The sequence below is a fragment of the Copadichromis virginalis genome, linkage group LG1 (genome assembly GCF_057382275.1).
Source record: "Copadichromis virginalis isolate Kocher_CV1m ecotype Utaka linkage group LG1, C_Virginalis_male_GT1.1, whole genome shotgun sequence".
Taxonomy (NCBI): domain Eukaryota; kingdom Metazoa; phylum Chordata; class Actinopteri; order Cichliformes; family Cichlidae; genus Copadichromis; species Copadichromis virginalis.
In genome coordinates, this window is record NC_140618.1 from 39747376 (window position 1) to 39766407 (window position 19032).

Here is a 19032-nt window from a genome sequence, read left to right on the forward strand (position 1 = left end):
GCTGATATGTTGTGTTGGTTTTCACCTGCAGTGGTCCACTTGGCAAAGCACTTTATTGCTGTTACATATTGTTCCAGTTCCTGGGGTTTGTGCAACCCTAATGCACCGTGCTATGTTCTTTCAGCACGAAAGACTTTCCCCTGAAAACTCTTCCAAATAAGCCATACTCACTCTGTCTTAAACTTAAACATTTAACATGCTAACTGAGGCTTGTACAGTGTAACATGTAGCTGCTGAGATTTTTGCAATTTCTCTAAGCATTGCACAGCTGATTTTGGATTAATTTGCTGGGATGTGCACTATTTTAAATGTTTTCCACTTGTGAATAATCTTTCTCACTCTAGAATGATGAACTTCAAAATGTTTGGACTTCTTTGGAAATGGCCCTTCCCAGATAGACTGATGGGGAGCAACAATTACTTTCCTCTCTTTCCTCCTCAATGCTCCAAAACAGCAAACTGTCGAAAATTCTGCTTTTGTAGAGGTGATCACTTCATATACAACAGCTAATGTTAGGCTTGAGAGTCCTAAAAATTACCAACTGTCAGTCCAACAAAGTATCACCGACCTCGAAGACAGCTTCACCAATACAGGCTAACAAGAGCTAACTGCAAAACCAGCAGTGTTACCGACATCTCATTTCAGCAGGGGCGTAATTTCCAGGGTGGTTAGGGGGTTGTGCCCCCCCCAATAATCGGACCCAACCAATATAATCCCCCCAATAAAATTATGAATTATCTTGCATACATAGGCTGTTGATTTTCTTAACTTATTTCAGTTACTACCAGCAAAATAGTTGCATGTTTAATCATCTGGGAATTTACCCAGGTTTATTTATTTATTTAGACAGAGATCTTGAGATGTTTGTCCTACAGCAGCCTTGGTAGCTAGTATTATGTACTTGAACTGGGACGGGTAAGAAAGCAGAACTCGACCACAATCTACTGACATCGAAATCTTTTCTGTAGCTGTAATGATGATTTGAGTAAATAAACCTTTTGTTTTCTTTATACTTAAGTTACATTTTACTCAAAAAGATTGCTTCATGTTTACGAGGGCAAAGAACTTCTTTTTTTTGAATGAAAAAAACGTATAACAAAAAAATGACATATACAATATATCTAGGGGAGAAAGAAAAGGTAGACAGTATTTTCCCCAAAAATGTTTTTGTTTATCATTTTCCAAAGTTTTACTTGTAGAGTAACGATGACTGTAGCCCCAGCTCTCTCAGCGGTACTGTAGAAAACTCCAATGACACCAAACTCAAACTGAGCTTTCAGGTGTTTTTGTTCACATCATATCCAGAATTTGTCATAGTTATGAGTTGAACTTTGTGCCATTAGAAACTGAATTGGAATAAGTGAAGTTCTACCCATACATGATGTTCTTTCTCATTCCCCAACATGTTTTCTGAAATACTTAAGTTAGACTTTCTAGGTTTAAGAAAGTTAAAGGGAATTTTGAACCAAATTGTAAAACAACACATCGAGCGATTAAGTCAGATTAACTGAAGAATGCTGGTTAATTTAACTGTTTTCTTTTAACACATTATTGTCCAAGAGTGACATCTGCTGCCATTTTGTCATTTTTTTTGTCTTGATGATCGGCAAAATGTTTGTTTTGACAAATGTGAGACAAGCTTCAGTGACCTTTTTGCTCAGCAGCTGTTGAACTCTCCCATGCATTCAATTCATGCCCAGTCTCTTTCTTATTAGATGTTCTTCTTGGATAAGTTGCTCTTGGACTTATTTTAGTGGACAGGCAACTCGTGGGAAAGTTCACCACTGTTCCAAGTTTTCTCCATTTAGGAATATTGTCTGCTGTCTTTGTTTCTCAGATGATTTTTTTAGATTGTTGTATGAAGTGTTGCTTTTGAGACCTTTCAGCCTCCTTCATTTTGTCACACAGCTTTTATTTAAGTGATTTCTTGACATAACAGGTCTGACAATGATGAGACACGAGTACAGGTAGTGAAACGGAGCTCAGCTTTCCCAAAAGTCCAAAGTAACTCCTTTTTCACATAAGGCCAGTTAGGTTTGGATACATTTTTTTCTCTTAATAAATTGGTAGCACTTTATAATAATGTCACACTATTACGCATTATTAAGGCATTAGAAAGTGCTTAATTCATCATTTATATTTTAATTTATTACTTTGGGTGCCATTTATAAATACAGCTATACTGTTCTGATTATGATTATTACTAGCAGTGATGTAGTATCAGTGATAGCAACACATAGTGTAACAGTAACAGATGGATAAATGTATCTGTATTTATACATTCCCTAAAGCCTTACTAACACTAATAGTGTGGCATAATTAAAGGGGTCACCAGTATATGAAATCATAATTTTGTATTTGTTTTGGTCAATCTTTGTCTAATATAAAAAATTTTTGATGATCTGAAACATTTAAATCTGACAAATACGTAAAAAACTGGCTGCAGTATTTTGTTTTGAATATATGAGGGTTGAAATGAGAATGTAATCTTTCTCCATCTATCCTCTGTGACGACACTCAACTGGTTGCTATTATGTTGTTGTTTTGTTGCTTTGCTTTTTAGGTATCAGACTAATAAAATGTTACAATTCCAACCAAACTGAAGCTCAAACCTCTGAATGACTCAGCAAGTCATAAAATTTGTCAGCTCCATTTAAAATCGCCCCAAACACCACCAACACGGTAAATGGGTCCAGTTCATCGACTGAAGTTGGCAAGGACGAAGTCAGACATCAAACACTTAACTGTGCCAGCACACCAAACCTGAAGCCTAAATGCTAAATCATAGTTACAGTGGTAGAGGTGGTGAGTGAAATTCTAGTATTAATTAGCAGATATTAGATTTCAGCACACTTTAAGTTTTGTTGGGAAACTGTTAAACCTCAACAACTTGCAGTATTTTCTGGATTACAGACCCCTGAAAACATCTGCACAAATGAATGAACTAAATGGGTAACTGGCAAACTGGTAAATGATAACTTTGGAAAAACCTCCCTGAAGAGATCATTCTGTCATCTTTTCAAGCATGTTTTAAAAACTCTAAGAGCTCTGAGTCTTAAATATTTGTCTGCTTTGTATTTAGTAACAGTCTGACAAGTTTACGGGCCTCTGGAAACATGCAATACAATTAAAAGACCTGAAATAGAGTGCAGAGTCATTCACAACCGGGCTTTATTTTAAAATCAGGTGCGCTCCTTTTTTCATGTCCAGGTAAACTCCCAGATCCTGCGTTTGAGCGCTTGCAAGGGTTTTTGCTTAAGTGCACTAAAGACGACAATACACAGTCACAGGATGTGCAAGAAGTGCCAGATGGATGATGGTGATTATATGAAAACACAAATCAAATCACATAATCTGAGAGAAAGCAAACTCTTTAAGTCGACAGCTTAAAACAGGGACTTCCCCTGTAATTCCATGTCACAGTGTAGGTAATGATGCTGTCACCAAATAAAGCTGTGCTGAGTCTCTTTGGATAAATGTGCCAATTCCCCCGTCTCATTTTCACATTCCTACCTCACAGACTAGGTTAAGAAAAAGAAAACATTTGCAAAAACAGCTTATGGAAAAACAATATAAATGTAGTCAAGGAAAAAGATGTTTTCTGTTCTTAATGGTAATGCACAAGCACGCATTAATACACACACACACACACCATCTCTTGATCTGTGGCCATAGAAACCAGCTGGCCCGAGTCACACAGCAGTTGCTATGGAGTGTGACTATGTTGTAGATTTGCTCCTCCCTCTTTCTCTGCTTTCCTCCATGATTTTTTTTCTTAACTCTGCTTTATTGATCGTCCTCTTTCTTTTCTGTATAAACACTGTTAATCTCTTATCAGCCAATCACCTACTTCAAGCCACATTTTCCCTCTTCCAATTTGACAATGTGGACATAAAGTCTGTGGGGGAGGGGGGTGGGGTGTTCCTGTAAAAATGACAAGATCTAAGCCGGATCAGAGGAGATGGAGTTTCTGTGAAAGTGTGACAGCTGGTGTGAGAGAGAGTGTGTGAAGGAAGGAAAGAGAGAGAGAGAGAAGGGGGAGGAGACGCTGCTGAGAGAGTAAGACAGCTTTACTCAAGCCTGTGTGTCCACAATACTTCTTTTTTAAATCAAGCTCTTTTAAAGCTCTTTTTCAACACCATTTTCTAAAGTCCACTAAAGTAGAGTGTGGAGGCTAATGCACACCTTCCACAAGTGTGACTATGGGTAATAGACCTGACAGAGAAAGCATTTCTAACAGGATTTCTTACAGCTTAAGGTTTGTGTTTCTTAATGATAGCATTCGATAAAATGTTTCCTGTTTTATCTTCTGTGCCTCCACTATGTAACACACTGCTTTTGAATTTCTACATTTACCGGTCAGCTCTTATATTAGTGCATGTATTAGCCAATATTGCCACCCTCTGGAACTCCAGAAAATATATTTTTTAAACTGTATGTGCTGCCTGCTGTGCACTGCTTTTAGTTCTTATGTATTGCAAACAAAAAAATGTTAACTGAACTTGAAAAGTTAAGAAAGCTTGCTGCCTTCATATAGTTAAGTGAACTTAAAGGCCTTAAAGAACTTAAAGTTGTCATAATTTTCATATTTTTATTACTATCTAAAGTACTTATTCAGACACCTGAACTATATTCAGTTAATTTCTCATCGACTTCTACAAGATTAAGTGGATTTAAAAATAACAAGGTAACATGAACCTTTTTATGATACGTGGTACATTTATGGCAATTATCCTCTTCAAATATGCATTCGAAACTTTCACCACCGCAGGGCAGCACTTTACCAGGAAATATTAATGTTGCTGCCCACCCCTGTAGTAAGAAACAAGATACTAGAATGTCAAACCTGGGAAAATACTAATGTGCAATTTTGATTCAACTCAATTCAGTTTACTTTTATTTATATAGCACCAAAACACAACAACAGTTACCTCAAGGTGCTTAATATTGTAAGGCAAAGAATCACAATAATACAGAGAAACCCCAGCAATCAAACGGCCTACTTTGAACAAGCACCTTTTGTAAAAGGGAAGAAACCTCCAGGCTTAGGAAAAGGCGGCCATCTGCCCTGACCAGGTGGGGGTGAGCGGAGAGAGACGGTACAAGAGACACGCTGTGGAAGAGAACCAGAGATTAATAATATCTCATAATTGAATGCAGAGTGGTGACTTAACACATGAGAGAGGATAAAGGTGGGAGAAGGAGAAACATTCAGTGCATCATGGAAAGCTCCTAGAAGTCTTGTTGTAACTAAGGGAGGATTCAGGGTCACCTGATCCAGCCCTAACTATATGCTTTATTACAAAGGAAAGTCTTAAGCCTAATCTTAAAAGTAGAGAGAGTATCTGTCTCCTGAATTTAAGCTGGGAGCTGGTTTCAGAGAAGAGGGGCCTGAAAGCTGAAGCCTCCCATACTACTTTTAAATAGCCTAGGAACGGTGATATGATACAATAAGGTCTTCAAGATGAGATGGTCCCTGAATATTCAAGACCTTGTATGTGAGGAGAAGGATTTTAAATTTGCTACTGGATGTAACCAGTGAAGCCGGAGCCATTATAAGGAGAAATCTGCTCTCTTTCTGTCCCCTGTCAGCATTCTCACAGAAGCATTTTGGGTCAACTGAAAGCTTTTCAGGGAGTTTTTAGGACATCCTGATAATAATGAATTACAGTCGTCCAGCCTTGAAGTAATAAATGCATGAACTAGTTTTTCAGCGTCACTCTGAGACAGGATATTTCGAATTTTTTGAGATGTTGTGCAAATGGAAGAAATAATTAAGAAGCAGAAAGTTAGCGGCCATCCAGGTCTTTATGTCTTTAAGATATTCCTGCAGTTTAACTCATTGGTGTGTGTTATCTGGCTTCATGGACAGATAGAGCTGGGTGTCATCTGCATAGCAGTGTAAATGTATGCTATGTCTTCTAATGATGCTGCCTAAGGGAAGCATGTATAATGTAAACAGAATTGGTCCTAGCACTGAACCTTGTGGAACTCCATAATTAACCTCAGTGTGTGAAGAGGACTCTCCATTTACATGCACAAACTGGAGTCTATTAGATAGATATGATACAAACCACTGCAGTGCAGTACCTGTAATACCTACAGCATGTTCTAATCGCTCTAATAGGATATTATGGTCGACAGTATCGAACGCTGCACTGAGGTCTAGCAGGACAAGCACAGAGATGAGTCCACTGTCAGAGGCCATAAGAAGATCATTTGTAACCTTCACTAAAGCTGTTTCTGTGCTGTGATGAGCTCTGAAACCTGACTGAAACTCTTCAAATAAACCTCTGCAGATGATCTGTTAGCTGTTTGACAACTACTCTTTCAAGGATGTTTGATATGAAAGGAAGGTCTAGAGATGCTTTTTGAGTAAAGGTTTAACTACAGCTAGCTTGAAGGCCTGTGGTACATAGCCGATTATTAGAGATAGGTTGATCATATTTAAGATTGAAGCATTAATTAATGGCAGGACTTCTTTGAGCAGTTTTGTAGGAATGGGGTCTAAAAGACACGTTGATAGTTTGGAGGAAGTAATTATTGAAGGTAACTCAGAAAGATCAATGGAGAAAAAGAGTCTAAATGAACATCAATGGTACTAAGAGTAGCTGTAGATAATATTACATCTGTGGGATGATTATTTTTCTCTAAAATTTTATTTGTGAAGAAGTTCATGAAGTCATTACTAGTTAACGTTAAAGGGATGGTTGGCTCAACAGAGCTCTGACTGTTTGTCAGCCTGGCTACAGAGCTGAAGAGAAACCTGGGGTTGTTCTTATTTTCTTCAATCAGTGATGAATAGTAAGATGTTCTGGCTTTGCAGAGGCCTTTTGATTTTCAAGATTCAAGAGCTTTATTGTCAATACAGCAGTATACATAGTGTACAGTGTACTGAAATGCTGTTTCACCCCAAGTCCCCCTTCGTGCATATATAAGTATATAAAAGATATATCTCCAAGAGATATAAAACTAGAAATTACAAATAAATAACACGCTAAATGTTGTTAAAAATAAGGGATAAAAAGGTACTAATTACTAACTATACAATACTAACTGTACGATAAACAAAGACAGGACAGAGACAATGCAAAGTGGGTTGTGCAGTGATATTGAATACCAGGTTCAAGTTATTTTCAGGATATTATAGACGAGACATGACAAAGACATGTGCAAGATGCAAAATGTGCAAAATGTGTAGTATAGTTTAGATGTGTGTTCATTAACTAATTGACTGAGTGTGCAATTTTGACCCTATCCCTGTCCTAACACCAAGAAAAGCAATAGTGAAGAAGTCATATTCAAATAACTTAACTTGTTAAGTGTCAACAATTTGTTCCAGTTATAGGTTTGATTTAATATAATACATGTTTAAGATTAGTAACTTAATTATTGTAAATTATGAAAAAAGTTTTTAAAAGAATTACTTTGGATAAATTGTGGTATTAGTTATGTTACATTAAAGAAGATGTGAAAACAGTACTAGCAGTGAAAAATTAAACCAGTCACTTCCTGCATTTTAAAGCTAAATTCACAGCTACAACAAAACAAGAAACACAAATTATTAGTAGAAAAAACAAAGTTTAACATCTTGTCCACATCTCCCTGCAGACTCTGGGGGTGGCTGTAAATGGCCTGTATTTATATAGCGCTTTACTGGTCCCTAAGGACTCCAAAGCGCTTTACACATCCAGTCATCCACCCATTCACACACACATTCACACACTGGTGATGGCAGCTACATGTATAGCTGTAGCTCAGGTGGTAGAGCTACTAACCGGAAGGTTGGTGGTTCGATGCCAGGCTCCACCAGTCTGCATGGCAAATATCCTTGGGCAAGATACTCCATGTTACTCTCCGATGCAGCCGTATGAATGTTAGACAGTAAGCACTTAACAGTTTAGAAAACAGTGCTTGTGTGAATGGTGTGATTGGGTGAATGAATTATTTGTATAAAGCGCTTCGACTGCTCAGAGTAGAAAAGCGCTATATGAGGACCAGTCCGTTTACCTTTACTCTCTTTCATCCATCGCTCACAGCCAACCCTCGTCATCAGGACTAAAACTCTCTTCTCTGGCTGTCCTCTGTATTTTACTCTTTATTTGCTTGAACGTTCTCCACACTCTAGACTCTATGCACAGTTCAGGTAAAGCTGTACAGCCAGCAACACACCCAGGTCTCCATGTTTCCATGCAGTAATTGTGGCTCATGTCTCAGCATTAAATGCAGGATGTGTTCAGCCTGCAATAATTACTCTGCTTTTATCTCACTAAGGTCCAAGCTACTACGTTAATGATAACAGCTGGCTGATGTGGCTGTCGGGTAATTGCTAGTAGTTAAATGGTGTTCACGTGCACGCTGGCCAGGTTAGCATGTGTGATAGCTGGTTAATACTTCAGTGTTTTTGAAATGGGAGCTTTACTGAACTGAGATTCCACCTAAAGTGTTGTTGAGTCGTATGAACATTAACTACTTCATCTGCTAGTGAGGAGACGAGAGTCTGTCTGCATGTGCTGTGTGAAGTTGTATGCCAGCTGAAAGGAACCAACATGCCACTGTTGGTATTGATGTTGTTACCAAGTATCTTAAATTGATATCATTTGTTAGCATCAATTAATATCTGAGTACAGACTTTCTGGACAGACCTACAGTGCAATATTTGGTCAGAGATCCTCACTTCACAGTTTGATAGACAGATATACAGGACCAATTAAGCTAAATACATAAAGTGGCACGGTGGTTAGCACTGTTTCCTCACAGAAAGGTCTCCACAACTCCACCATCTGGTCTGTACCCTTCTGTGTGGACTCTGCATGTTCTCCCTTTGTCTGCGTGGATTTTCTCCAAGTACTCTGGCTTCCTCCTACAGTCCAAAGACATGCAGTTAGTGGGGTCAGGGTAATTCCTGATTCTAAAATGCCCATAGATGTGAACGTGAATGCAAATACCTGTCTCTCTGCATTAGCCCTGTAACAGACTGGCGACCTGTCCCAGGTGTACCCTGGGATAGCTGGGATTTTAACTGATTTGCCTCTTTCTTATGAATACTGCTTGCTTATTGTATTTATGTGGTGTTATATACGTATATTCAACATACAGAGACCTCCTGTGACCCTGTGAATTATGATAGTGTATCTACTAGCAAGAAGGAGCATAGTTGATCAGCCATCGCTGACTATTTTCTATAATCTATTACCAACTGGAATTGTTTACTCTTAAATCTTACTGTCACCTTAATGAAAGAATTGTATTCTGTAATCTTGTATTTTCCCACAGGTCATTTTTGTGATTTAAAAAAAAATGAATTAAAGTAAATCTATAATTTGTTGGAGAAAAATACAGTGGATTGTAAATCAAGTAATCAATATCAAACTTCCAAATTAGGAGGTTTTACAAACTCTTAGGAATTACAGTCTTTATACTGTTTGAAGTGCAATTTCAGAGGTTAAAAAGTAAATTACACAATTTAATGAAAGGTGAAAGTGTGTAGTTCTGTACTTGTAGCTCAGTTGATAGATCAAAACTGCAAACATTGTGTTGTTGTGCAGAAAATTATAGACCTCGCAGTATTTTTTTGTTTTAAAGGTGAAGATATTCCCAACCTGAGTCAGATTGTTTTTAACAATAGCCAGTTATTATTGGATTTTTAAAGGATTTTTCTAGTATGGCAACCCTGTTCTCACTCCCGAGGCATAATATAGTGAAGATTTGTCCCGAGGTGAAAGGTGACCTTCTGCGTTCTTATGCTATGCGCCAGGTTATGGATGAAATCCAGTAGAATGACGCTCCCACGGTAATACACGGCCATGAATTCCAGCCCTAACCCTAACATTATCCTTAACCCTAACCAGCACTTTAATGACGTTACATAGTGTTTTCCAAAGCGATATCAAAGCGGGATTCATTGCAAAAGGTTTTCATGTTCACTCATTTTTCTCGTAATATAGGGACGTGCTGGGTGCCGGGAAGCGTAATATACCGACGATTTGTCACCTAGCGTAAAATGTTATGCTTTGGGAGTGGGAACATGTTGGGGTAACCCATCTGTTTAAAACTATGTAATGTAATCTAAATACTTCTGGATTCACTTGAAATGCGTCGGTGCATTTGTGTCAGAGAAGTTAAAACCATTAGTTAATATCAAGGTTTCACAGAAAGGTCAATACGTAATCAAAGTCTAGTCAAATAATCTTGACAAAGAAACTTTTCTCAAATTACACAAATTTAACATTGAATCCATGCTGATTATGCTTTTTGCACTTGTTCTCTGGAGTATTATGACATACCCCCGTGTCTCTATCAGTGCATGAAACTGTCATGAAGAGGAGCTTATTTAACTTTTTTGGGTCATCTTGTTGTATTTACATGTTTATATGTGACTGAACGAGATGGTGTGATGTTTCTTTTAAGAACACATTCCAACCAAATACAGGTGACTACGTTCATATTTGCTGCTCTGCTGTTGTTTTAGAGGATGCAGGGCTTATTGTGCCATATTTTAAGTGCCACTCTCCTAACAGCTGTCACTGATTTGTAAACTGCTATGAATGGTATTTGGGTATTGATCTTGTTCTGCTGTAAATTGGCAGATTCCCGAGCAGACCGTGCTGACAGACGGAAGCTCTTCAGGCACTACACTGTGGGCTCCTATGACAGCTTTGATGCTTCAAGGTAAGAAGTCACATTTAAAAAAACAAGCTAAAAAATCCATGGATGTGTGAACTTGCTTCATACTTTTTGGTATTATGGATTATACCAAAAAGTCAAGAGCACTTTGGCAAAGCTCCCATTTAATCTTTTGCATGATGTTTCTGTCTCTTTCAGAAAGCTCGTTGTCATCTCTTGAGTGAAACAAAATCTCTTTATGTTAATGTAGCATCCAAATTCTGTGTTGTCAATTTAAGAAATACAAGTTATGCCAACTTAATTTATTTATACTAACTTATTAGGCTCCAGTGAAGCTATGTAGCCAAATGGAGTCCAGCAGTGGTATGAAACAGGACAGCACCAGAAGTCTAGACAGTGGTAGTAGCAAAGGTGAAGCTGGTGGAGACTTGGAGGAAGATGTATAATTCACCAGGATGAGGTGGAGGGGTGTAGGAGGAAAGTGGCACAAATAAGAGTCTGAAACACAGAATGACAGAAGAGCACAGGACATCAGCTGACTGGCTCATAGAGACAGAAAGTGATTGGGCCAAAGCGGTGATGGCAGAATGAAAGTTGGCAGTGCGGGAAAATATTGAATAGTATGATATGATGAGTATAATGAACACAATACACAGGAATCCAGCCACATGAGTGAAACCAGCCACACCTTACTAATACGCACTGAACTCGTGCATAAGCTTCAATGTAAGGCGTAGCTATGGCCATCTACTAATTGGAAAGTTGGTGGTTTGATCCCTGGCTGCTCAAGTCTGCATGTCAAAGTATCTTTGGGCAAAATACTGAACCCCCAGTTACTCCTTATGCGCTCGTTGGAGTTTAAATGTGTGCGTGAATGTTGACAGAAAGCACTTAAAATGTAAAAAATGTGTGTGTGACTGGCTGAATGAGACATGATCGATAATGTGCCTTGAGTCTTGCATAGAAAAGCACAACAGAAGAGCCAGTCCATTTACCATTTGGCAAATTATGCAATAAATACAGTTCGAAAGTTGCCCAGAGTTTTTTGTAGACAGTGCACTTGTCCACCATGTCTGTATAGGTTTCAGAGGTTGTAGTTTCTGTCATACTCACAGTTACAGGCTTAATTCATTTATTACGTGACACTGTCCTTTAAAAAAGTTCGGGTTAGACTATGAGGACATATTTACATTGTGTTTTGAAAGACAGACATTTTAGTTTTGGTCACAACTAAAAAAAATGCTTGTTGAATTAATATTTGAACAAATGCCCACCGACTGGAAATCAATAATCACTACAGGATTCTCACTCATGGTGGTCTATTATAGGTAAACCTATACACTGTACCTGATACCACAAGCACTGCAGCATAAATGAATTATGAATTTTAATTCACTGTTTGCCATCACAGAAGCAACACCTCAGTATAAAAAGTAAACTTACTAATAAAGAAAGTCATTATTTGTATTTTCAGCGTATGGACAAATCTTCAGTAAGCTCTGGATAGAAAACTTCATTTTGTTCTTCAGAGAAAAGCAAAGCCACAGTAGCAAAAATGGAATCAGCATGCAACCGTGTCCTTTCAGCTAAATGAAAAGTTCTGTGTAATGGTACCTGACATCGAATCCCAAGGTTTTTACCATCTTGTCTCCTTTACTCGTCTCTCCTGTCACATCTACTTCAAGATAAGGTTGGTTGGGAATGAAGAAAGATGTACACTTCCATGTTTGTGTTTGTGTGTGAGAGAGAGCCAGACAGAGAAAGAGGGCTTGATATGCTTTGCGGGAACTTTGAACATCAATTTTTAAAACAGTCAATCCTACGGGTGAGCTGAATGTCCTCCATCGAAGCAGAACATATGCAGTGATATAAATTGCTACGTGGAAACGACCAACAATACGTATCAAAGATTAAACTATGTCAGTCTGTCCAGGAGGAAAAGCTACAGCAGATGCACTGAGGAGTAAAGACAATCACATTTTTCTGAATTGAACACAAAATAAAATCAATGCATCAATAAGAGATGAATAGTCTGTCATATAATGTGGATGTTATGCGTTAAAGTAGATAGAACTTAAACGCAAACAAAGAAAAACTATTCGTTTCAGTTCTGTTTTATTTCTATAGTGCCAATTCACAATTTTAAGATATTTTATATTTTAAAGATGCTTCAGTGTTTTTTATTTATTCATAAATCTAAAGCACATAATGAGAGCAAATATCACTGATGCTTCTTGTTTTGGTTTTATTATTATTATTATTATCCATCCGTCCATTCGCTTCCTCCTTTTCAGGGTCACGGGGGGCGCTGGAGCCTGTCCCAGCTGTCATAGGGCGAGAGGCGGGGTACACCCTGGACAGGTCGCCAGTCTGTCACAGGGACAGACAACCATTCACGCTCACATTCACTCCCGCATTCACACCTATGGGCAATTTGGATTAACCAATTAACCTATCCCCACTTATTATTATTATTATTATTACTATTTATCAGTTATTTTATAAAAAGCAAAGAGTTTCAAATAATTCTAGTGACTGTAACCACTAGACGCTAGTTTTAAATTGCTACATAAAGACATGCTGGAATGTCTGTGCTGATGAAGCTGTGAAGGACACAATGACATTTCTCTCATTGCTCTGCTGGATTTCCTCTGGCACGATTTAGTGAACATGCCGATGGATTTTTCCCCCCCAATATGGGTCAAGGTGAATCATGTCTACACCGCAGTGATGAAGACCAGTTGGCAAAGACTGAAGGCTCATGTGACATTTAAGTCCAATGGAAATCTTAAATTAAACTTTAACCTGAATATCGATGGAGCTTTGACAGCTTTTGTGCTCACTAATGGAACAAACTGTGTCATAACTAATATTTTTCTCAACCTCGACGATTGGCGTGTTGCACTTTTTCCCTTTTGTTGGAAGATTGACTTTTCTAAGGCACTCCGTCCTTCTGGGCTTGTTAAAAATTCATATTTGTTTTTTTAACTGGCAGAGGGGGCTGATGAATTCCGTATGAGGCAGGAAGAGTTTTCTTGGTCTGTGTTTGTGGACAGAAAGAAGGTGCCACACTGCTCAAACTAAACTAAGCTGAAGGTAGCACTAAAGCATGACTGGCAGCCTGAATAGTATAATGCAGGTATTCTATAAAACCCTAGTAAAAAGAAAACATATCAAATGTTAAATCTGAGTCTTTTCTTACATTTGAATCCATCCATATGTTTTCAATACGTTACGATCTGAAAGCTTTAAAAACTGGGGGAACAGCTCGCAGTTAATTAGATTATTTGGCAACAGCTCAGTAACATGTTTGGATATAAAAAGAATCCCATCCCAGAAATGATTCACCACTATGTGTAAAATGGTTCAGCAATTAAAGGTTCAGTCACACTAGAATAAAAGCAATATGGCAAATTCGTACAAGAAATACAGAGACATATGACTATCTAGATTTTACACATATTAGGGCAATTTTTCCATTACAGAAATAATTATTTCATGTCCAAAATATCTAAGGCAGCACATCAAAATGTTAAAAAGTAAATCTAGCAATATACCTAAAACAGGATTTGTAATTTATAAAATGTGGAGGTGAAGAGTAGTCATGGGCATGCAGGGACATTTCAGGTTGTGTCATTGTGTCATCATACAGATCTTTACATCATCAAAGGAGTCCCCTACACCAAAGAAAGACACAGCCACACTGGCTTTGCAATTACTTGTTATCAGCAGGTTAGACATGCGACCCTACCGTCTCCGTAGAGCTAGCAGTCTGAACAACAACGACAGCTGGTTGTAAGCTAACATTTTGCCAGCTAGTGTCAAACTTTTCCTCTTACAGTATGTAAGTAAGGTATGATTCGAACATCAAATGAGTTTTTTTCACTAAGCATCAGAGTCAAACAAAGTTGCATCCACTTCCAAGATATTGGCTAACAGTGGCTAACGCTAGCTAATAGCAGCAAAACAGCAGTTTCACCAACAGAAAAGTTTAGCATATTCTCAAAAACTCGCTGTGATTGGTCACCAAACCATATCGGATTGCTTTACAAGCATTACAATGATGTTTTTATTGCTGTATTTCACCATTTTTGATACCATAATCCACAGGTACTCTCTTCTTCCACTCCATTACTCTTCAAATCTGAAATGTAAACAGGAAATCGCTCCTTGCTGATAAAGACTGCAATGGAATTGGAGTAGAAAGAAAGCCAGATGTCAGATGCATCAACTCTTGGCTGTCTGAAATAGAACGCTGATGATGCTGGTGCCCAAAGAGTCAATTTCACAGTCATATGTCACAGATGATAATGCACAAAGTAATGAAATGATGACTAGGAGTACACGCCCACATATTCTAACCACCATGAGCTTACATCATTTTCTCCAGCAGCCATCAGTCATGTAAGGAAACAACTTATTGCTGTGCTCTTTAGCCAGAACTCCAAACCCCAATAAAAAGTTTCATGTAGACAGCAGAAGAGCGATATCATAGCATAACATATAGAGCCTCTCATGCTGACTATAAATACATCATTGCCTCCCACAGTCCAGACCAAGGCAGCGTTCTCACTGGGGTAAGCCAGCACTTTATCCCATACATCCTGGGGAGCGTGTCGCACACCCGTTATCTCCCACTCTGTTTTGATAAAACAGCCTCAGCCTGATGTCCCCCTCTCATTAACTATCGAATAGGACACTTCCTGTCAGGCCCTTTCCCGTACCCTGCTGTGCTGACCTATTGAAATGTCCACCGTGTAAGAGTTAGGTGATCATGGTGTGATTACCAGTGACCGCCTACTTTAGGCTGGAGGGTGTCTGCGAGTGAGTGAGCAAGTGTAAGGGAATGCTGGGAGATAACCTTCAGTATGTCAGCAGTGCCGGCCTCCTTCCTATCCAGACAGATTGCGTTGCTAAGGGAACTGTTGCTAGGATGGCACTAGCTCCTCTCTCTCCTTCTTTGTTCTCCCTTCTCTCTCCCTCTCTCTTTTCCTTCTCTCTCTCATCCCACATGTCTATTCACTGCAATCCTTGTGCCTAATATAAGCTGAATGATGCACTTTCAACAAACACCTCAGGCTGGAGCAGCAAACTTGGCCTTTTACTTGGACCTCTCCCCAGCCAGTTTCATGGTCAGTTCTGCTTGGAAGCTCAGATGATGCTGGTCAGTCTCACCACAGCAGGCTCGGCCATGATCACTGCAGGGAATGAGAGGTTGAATGTTGCATGCATATAGAAAAAGAACAAAATAGTTGTAGTTAATATATGCAGAGCTGAGGAGAAGATGTCTGATTAGACCGTTTACATAAAGGGGTGCCTCTGTATTTGGAGCAATCCTGCTGTTTTTGTGGAGATGCTGCATTGCCTTGTAGAGGATTCCTCAAACACAAGTGCAGTGTAACGGTTTAGGTTAGGACTAGCAATCATAGCTGACGCTGATGCTAAACATCGCAGATATATGCATATCAAACACCATTTGCAGTATGACTGCACTAGACATTTAGCATTGCCATTAATTAGCAAAAAGAACAGAGGATTTCAGTAGAATATCAACCTACTAGTACATCATTTGACCGCAGCATTAAAACTACATGCCTAATATTGTCTGGGTACCTCTTGGACCATCAAAACCTCTCCGAGTTATCGGTTCAGAAGGTTTGATGGTTTCCTCTGCACTATGACTTCACAGCAAGAAATATCTGGGTTTGAACCCACTGGTCAGCTTCGGCCTTTCTGTGTGGACTTTGCATGTTCTATCTTTTCTGGCTTGGGTTTTCTCCCACAGCCCAAAGACATGTACATGTTAAATGAATTTGTGATTGTAATGATGCTGTGGATGTGAGAATTTGTGGTTGTCAGTCTCTTTGTAGCCCTGTGGTGAGCTGGTGACGTGTCCAGGGCGTATCTGCAAACAAACTGGACTTTGAAGGTCAAGATTTCTCAGCACAACACCGCATAATATCAAGCTGACCAATATAATTCACTTCACCTCTCAGTTATTTCAATGATGTGGCTGATGAGTGTAGCCTTATGCTACAGAGTCATTTTAAGAAAGGGCTATTAAACACTATTAATCCATGTGTTTATGAAAACAGCCATTTAAGCAAAGTCTACAGATTTGCAAGGCTAGACCAACAAAGGAAGAGAAGGTCCGATATTAAGATAACCTTTCTGAAAAAATTACTTTTTTCACTCAGAGGAGTTGTTGCATGTTAAATTTTTTTTTTTTTTATATACAATCAATTTTTTTAACATGCAAAAAGGGGGAGGATCCCCCACTTTATGGGGGAACACGCTTTTAAAATTGTAGTCTCATGCACCTCTGTGTGCAGATTACCACAACCATGGCCTCACTGAGGAGTACTCTAAAGGACAAAGCACATAGCTTATGATACTTCATGCTTGTTTCTTTTAACTTCTATTTCAAGCTATTCAGCTGACAAGTAGGGGAGACTCAGAGCAACTGCAACTTTTTTCTTTTTTTTTCTTTTTTTTTTTACTACAGTGTACATGTACACTCACTGGCCATTTTGTTAGGTACACCTGTTTTGGTCCTTGTTAATACAAATATATATGTCAGCCAATCACATGGCAGGAACCCGGTTCATTTATGCATGTAGACATGGTCAAGATGAACTGCTAAAGTACAAACTGACCATCAGAATTGGGAACAAAGGTGGCTGAAGTGACTGTGGCATGATTGTGCATGCCAGATGAACTGGTCTGAGCATTTCAGAACCTGCTGCTCATCTACTTGGATCCCACACAAACATCTCAAAGTTGTCTAAAAAAGAAGAGTTCTCTTAGTGAGTATGGCGTGTTGATGTTAGAGGTTAGAATGGCTCATTCTAAAAAGATAATGGGACAAAAGTAACTCAAATAACCACAAGGGAGCATCAATTAAATGCCACAGCCTACCCGAGTATCGATGCTGGCCATGTCCATCCCGTCATGACCACAGTGCACCAATCTTCTGATTGCTGCTTCCAACAGGAGATTGTCACAAAGCTCATATAATTTCAAACTGGTTTCTTGAACCAGAGATTTAAAGAAACAATGCAGATGGAAATGGTTACAAAGTCATTTCTAAAGCTTTAAGACCAACAAACCACAGGGAGGGCATCTATGGAGAAAACCTGGAACAGGAGTGGCCAAAGTTACTACCAAAGTGCATTCATGTTGATTCAGGAGGTCAAGAAAAAGCCCAAAACATCATCGAAAGAACTTCACGTCTCACTTGTTTCAATGAAGTCAGTGAAAGATAAGAAAGACACTGGGCAAAAATGGCATTCATGGTTTATTACCGTGGCCAGAAAGAACACAAAGGCACAAATAAAACATAATGATTTTTAAGTCGTCCCAGTACAACTCGGAGCAATTCCTTTCCCCAGGACTGTACCACTAACTCAGACTGACTTCATACAAAGATCAGGATCTGAGCAGCTCTTCAAACAAACAAACATTCAACTTTATTCATTCAGTCATCAGTGTTTGTTACTGCTCTGATTATAAAAACTGTTTCCGGTGTCCCCTTAAGTCGCTGTTGTTGTTTTTTAATTAAGATGTGATTCTAATAAAGCGCTGTATAAAACTGATCCGATCCTCCGCTGGGTCATCAATCAGTGAGTCCGCCGTCACCGCCTCACTGCTGCTGCCCCCCTCCCTCCCTCCCCACCAACCTGTCGGGTGCAGCGCGCAGCACACCTAGACATCTCTCCGTCCACAGCGTGGCTCCCTCCCTCCCTCTCTGTCTCTCTCTCGCTTTCTCTCCCTCCACCTCCCAACCCGGGGAGCTCCAGCCTTCCTTCCCGCCTCATGATGAGCCGTTAGAGGCTATCACCACCAGCCTGATGTCGCGTCTCCTCGGCGGCGCAGCACTCCCGCACGCCGGGTCAGAGCCTCCTCCTTCTCCTCCTGCGCAACGGGAGCAGCAGCGGAGGTAACCGCGCCATCGACCAGGAGAAGCGGACAGGGAGCGACTGCGGCGGGGAGAGGGCAGGGAGGCGCTTCTCGTGCGTCGTCTACCCCCGGTTTGTGTTTCTGCTGTTTTTTTCTCGGAGATGATGTCGCCGGGCTCCCGGGGCCGCTGTCATACCGTTTGATAGAGACAGAGGCCGACAAGAGGAGGAGGGGGGAGGAGGCAGCGGTGGTGGTGGTGGTGGGGTGGGGTCAGGGTTGCCCTGCCCTGCCCTGGCCGGACTAGCGCTCCACCAGCAGTATGAACCTCCACTCGGGCAGGGCGTCCGTGGCCATGCTGCGGATGATGGGTTGTGCTAACGGGCGCTCTGCTCGGCATCTCCTCCACAGTGACTGCGTGGTGGACGAGAAGACGGTGGTGCTGCAGAAAAAGGAGAATGAGGGATTTGGCTTCGTCCTGCGTGGGGCAAAAGGTAGGAGCATTTATCG

General features: G+C 39.9%; 1 protein-coding gene across 1 annotated transcript in view; it reads left to right on the top strand.

Annotated features, from left to right (window-relative positions):
- Window positions 1-19032, top strand: part of shank2b (SH3 and multiple ankyrin repeat domains 2b) — a 230239-nt gene that overhangs the window by 124614 nt on the left and 86593 nt on the right. The window contains exons 13-14 of the mRNA XM_085462321.1: window positions 10590-10671; window positions 18934-19016. Of these exons, the coding sequence (XP_085318447.1) occupies window positions 10590-10671; window positions 18934-19016 (165 nt within the window). The remainder of the gene's footprint in view (window positions 1-10589; window positions 10672-18933; window positions 19017-19032) is intronic.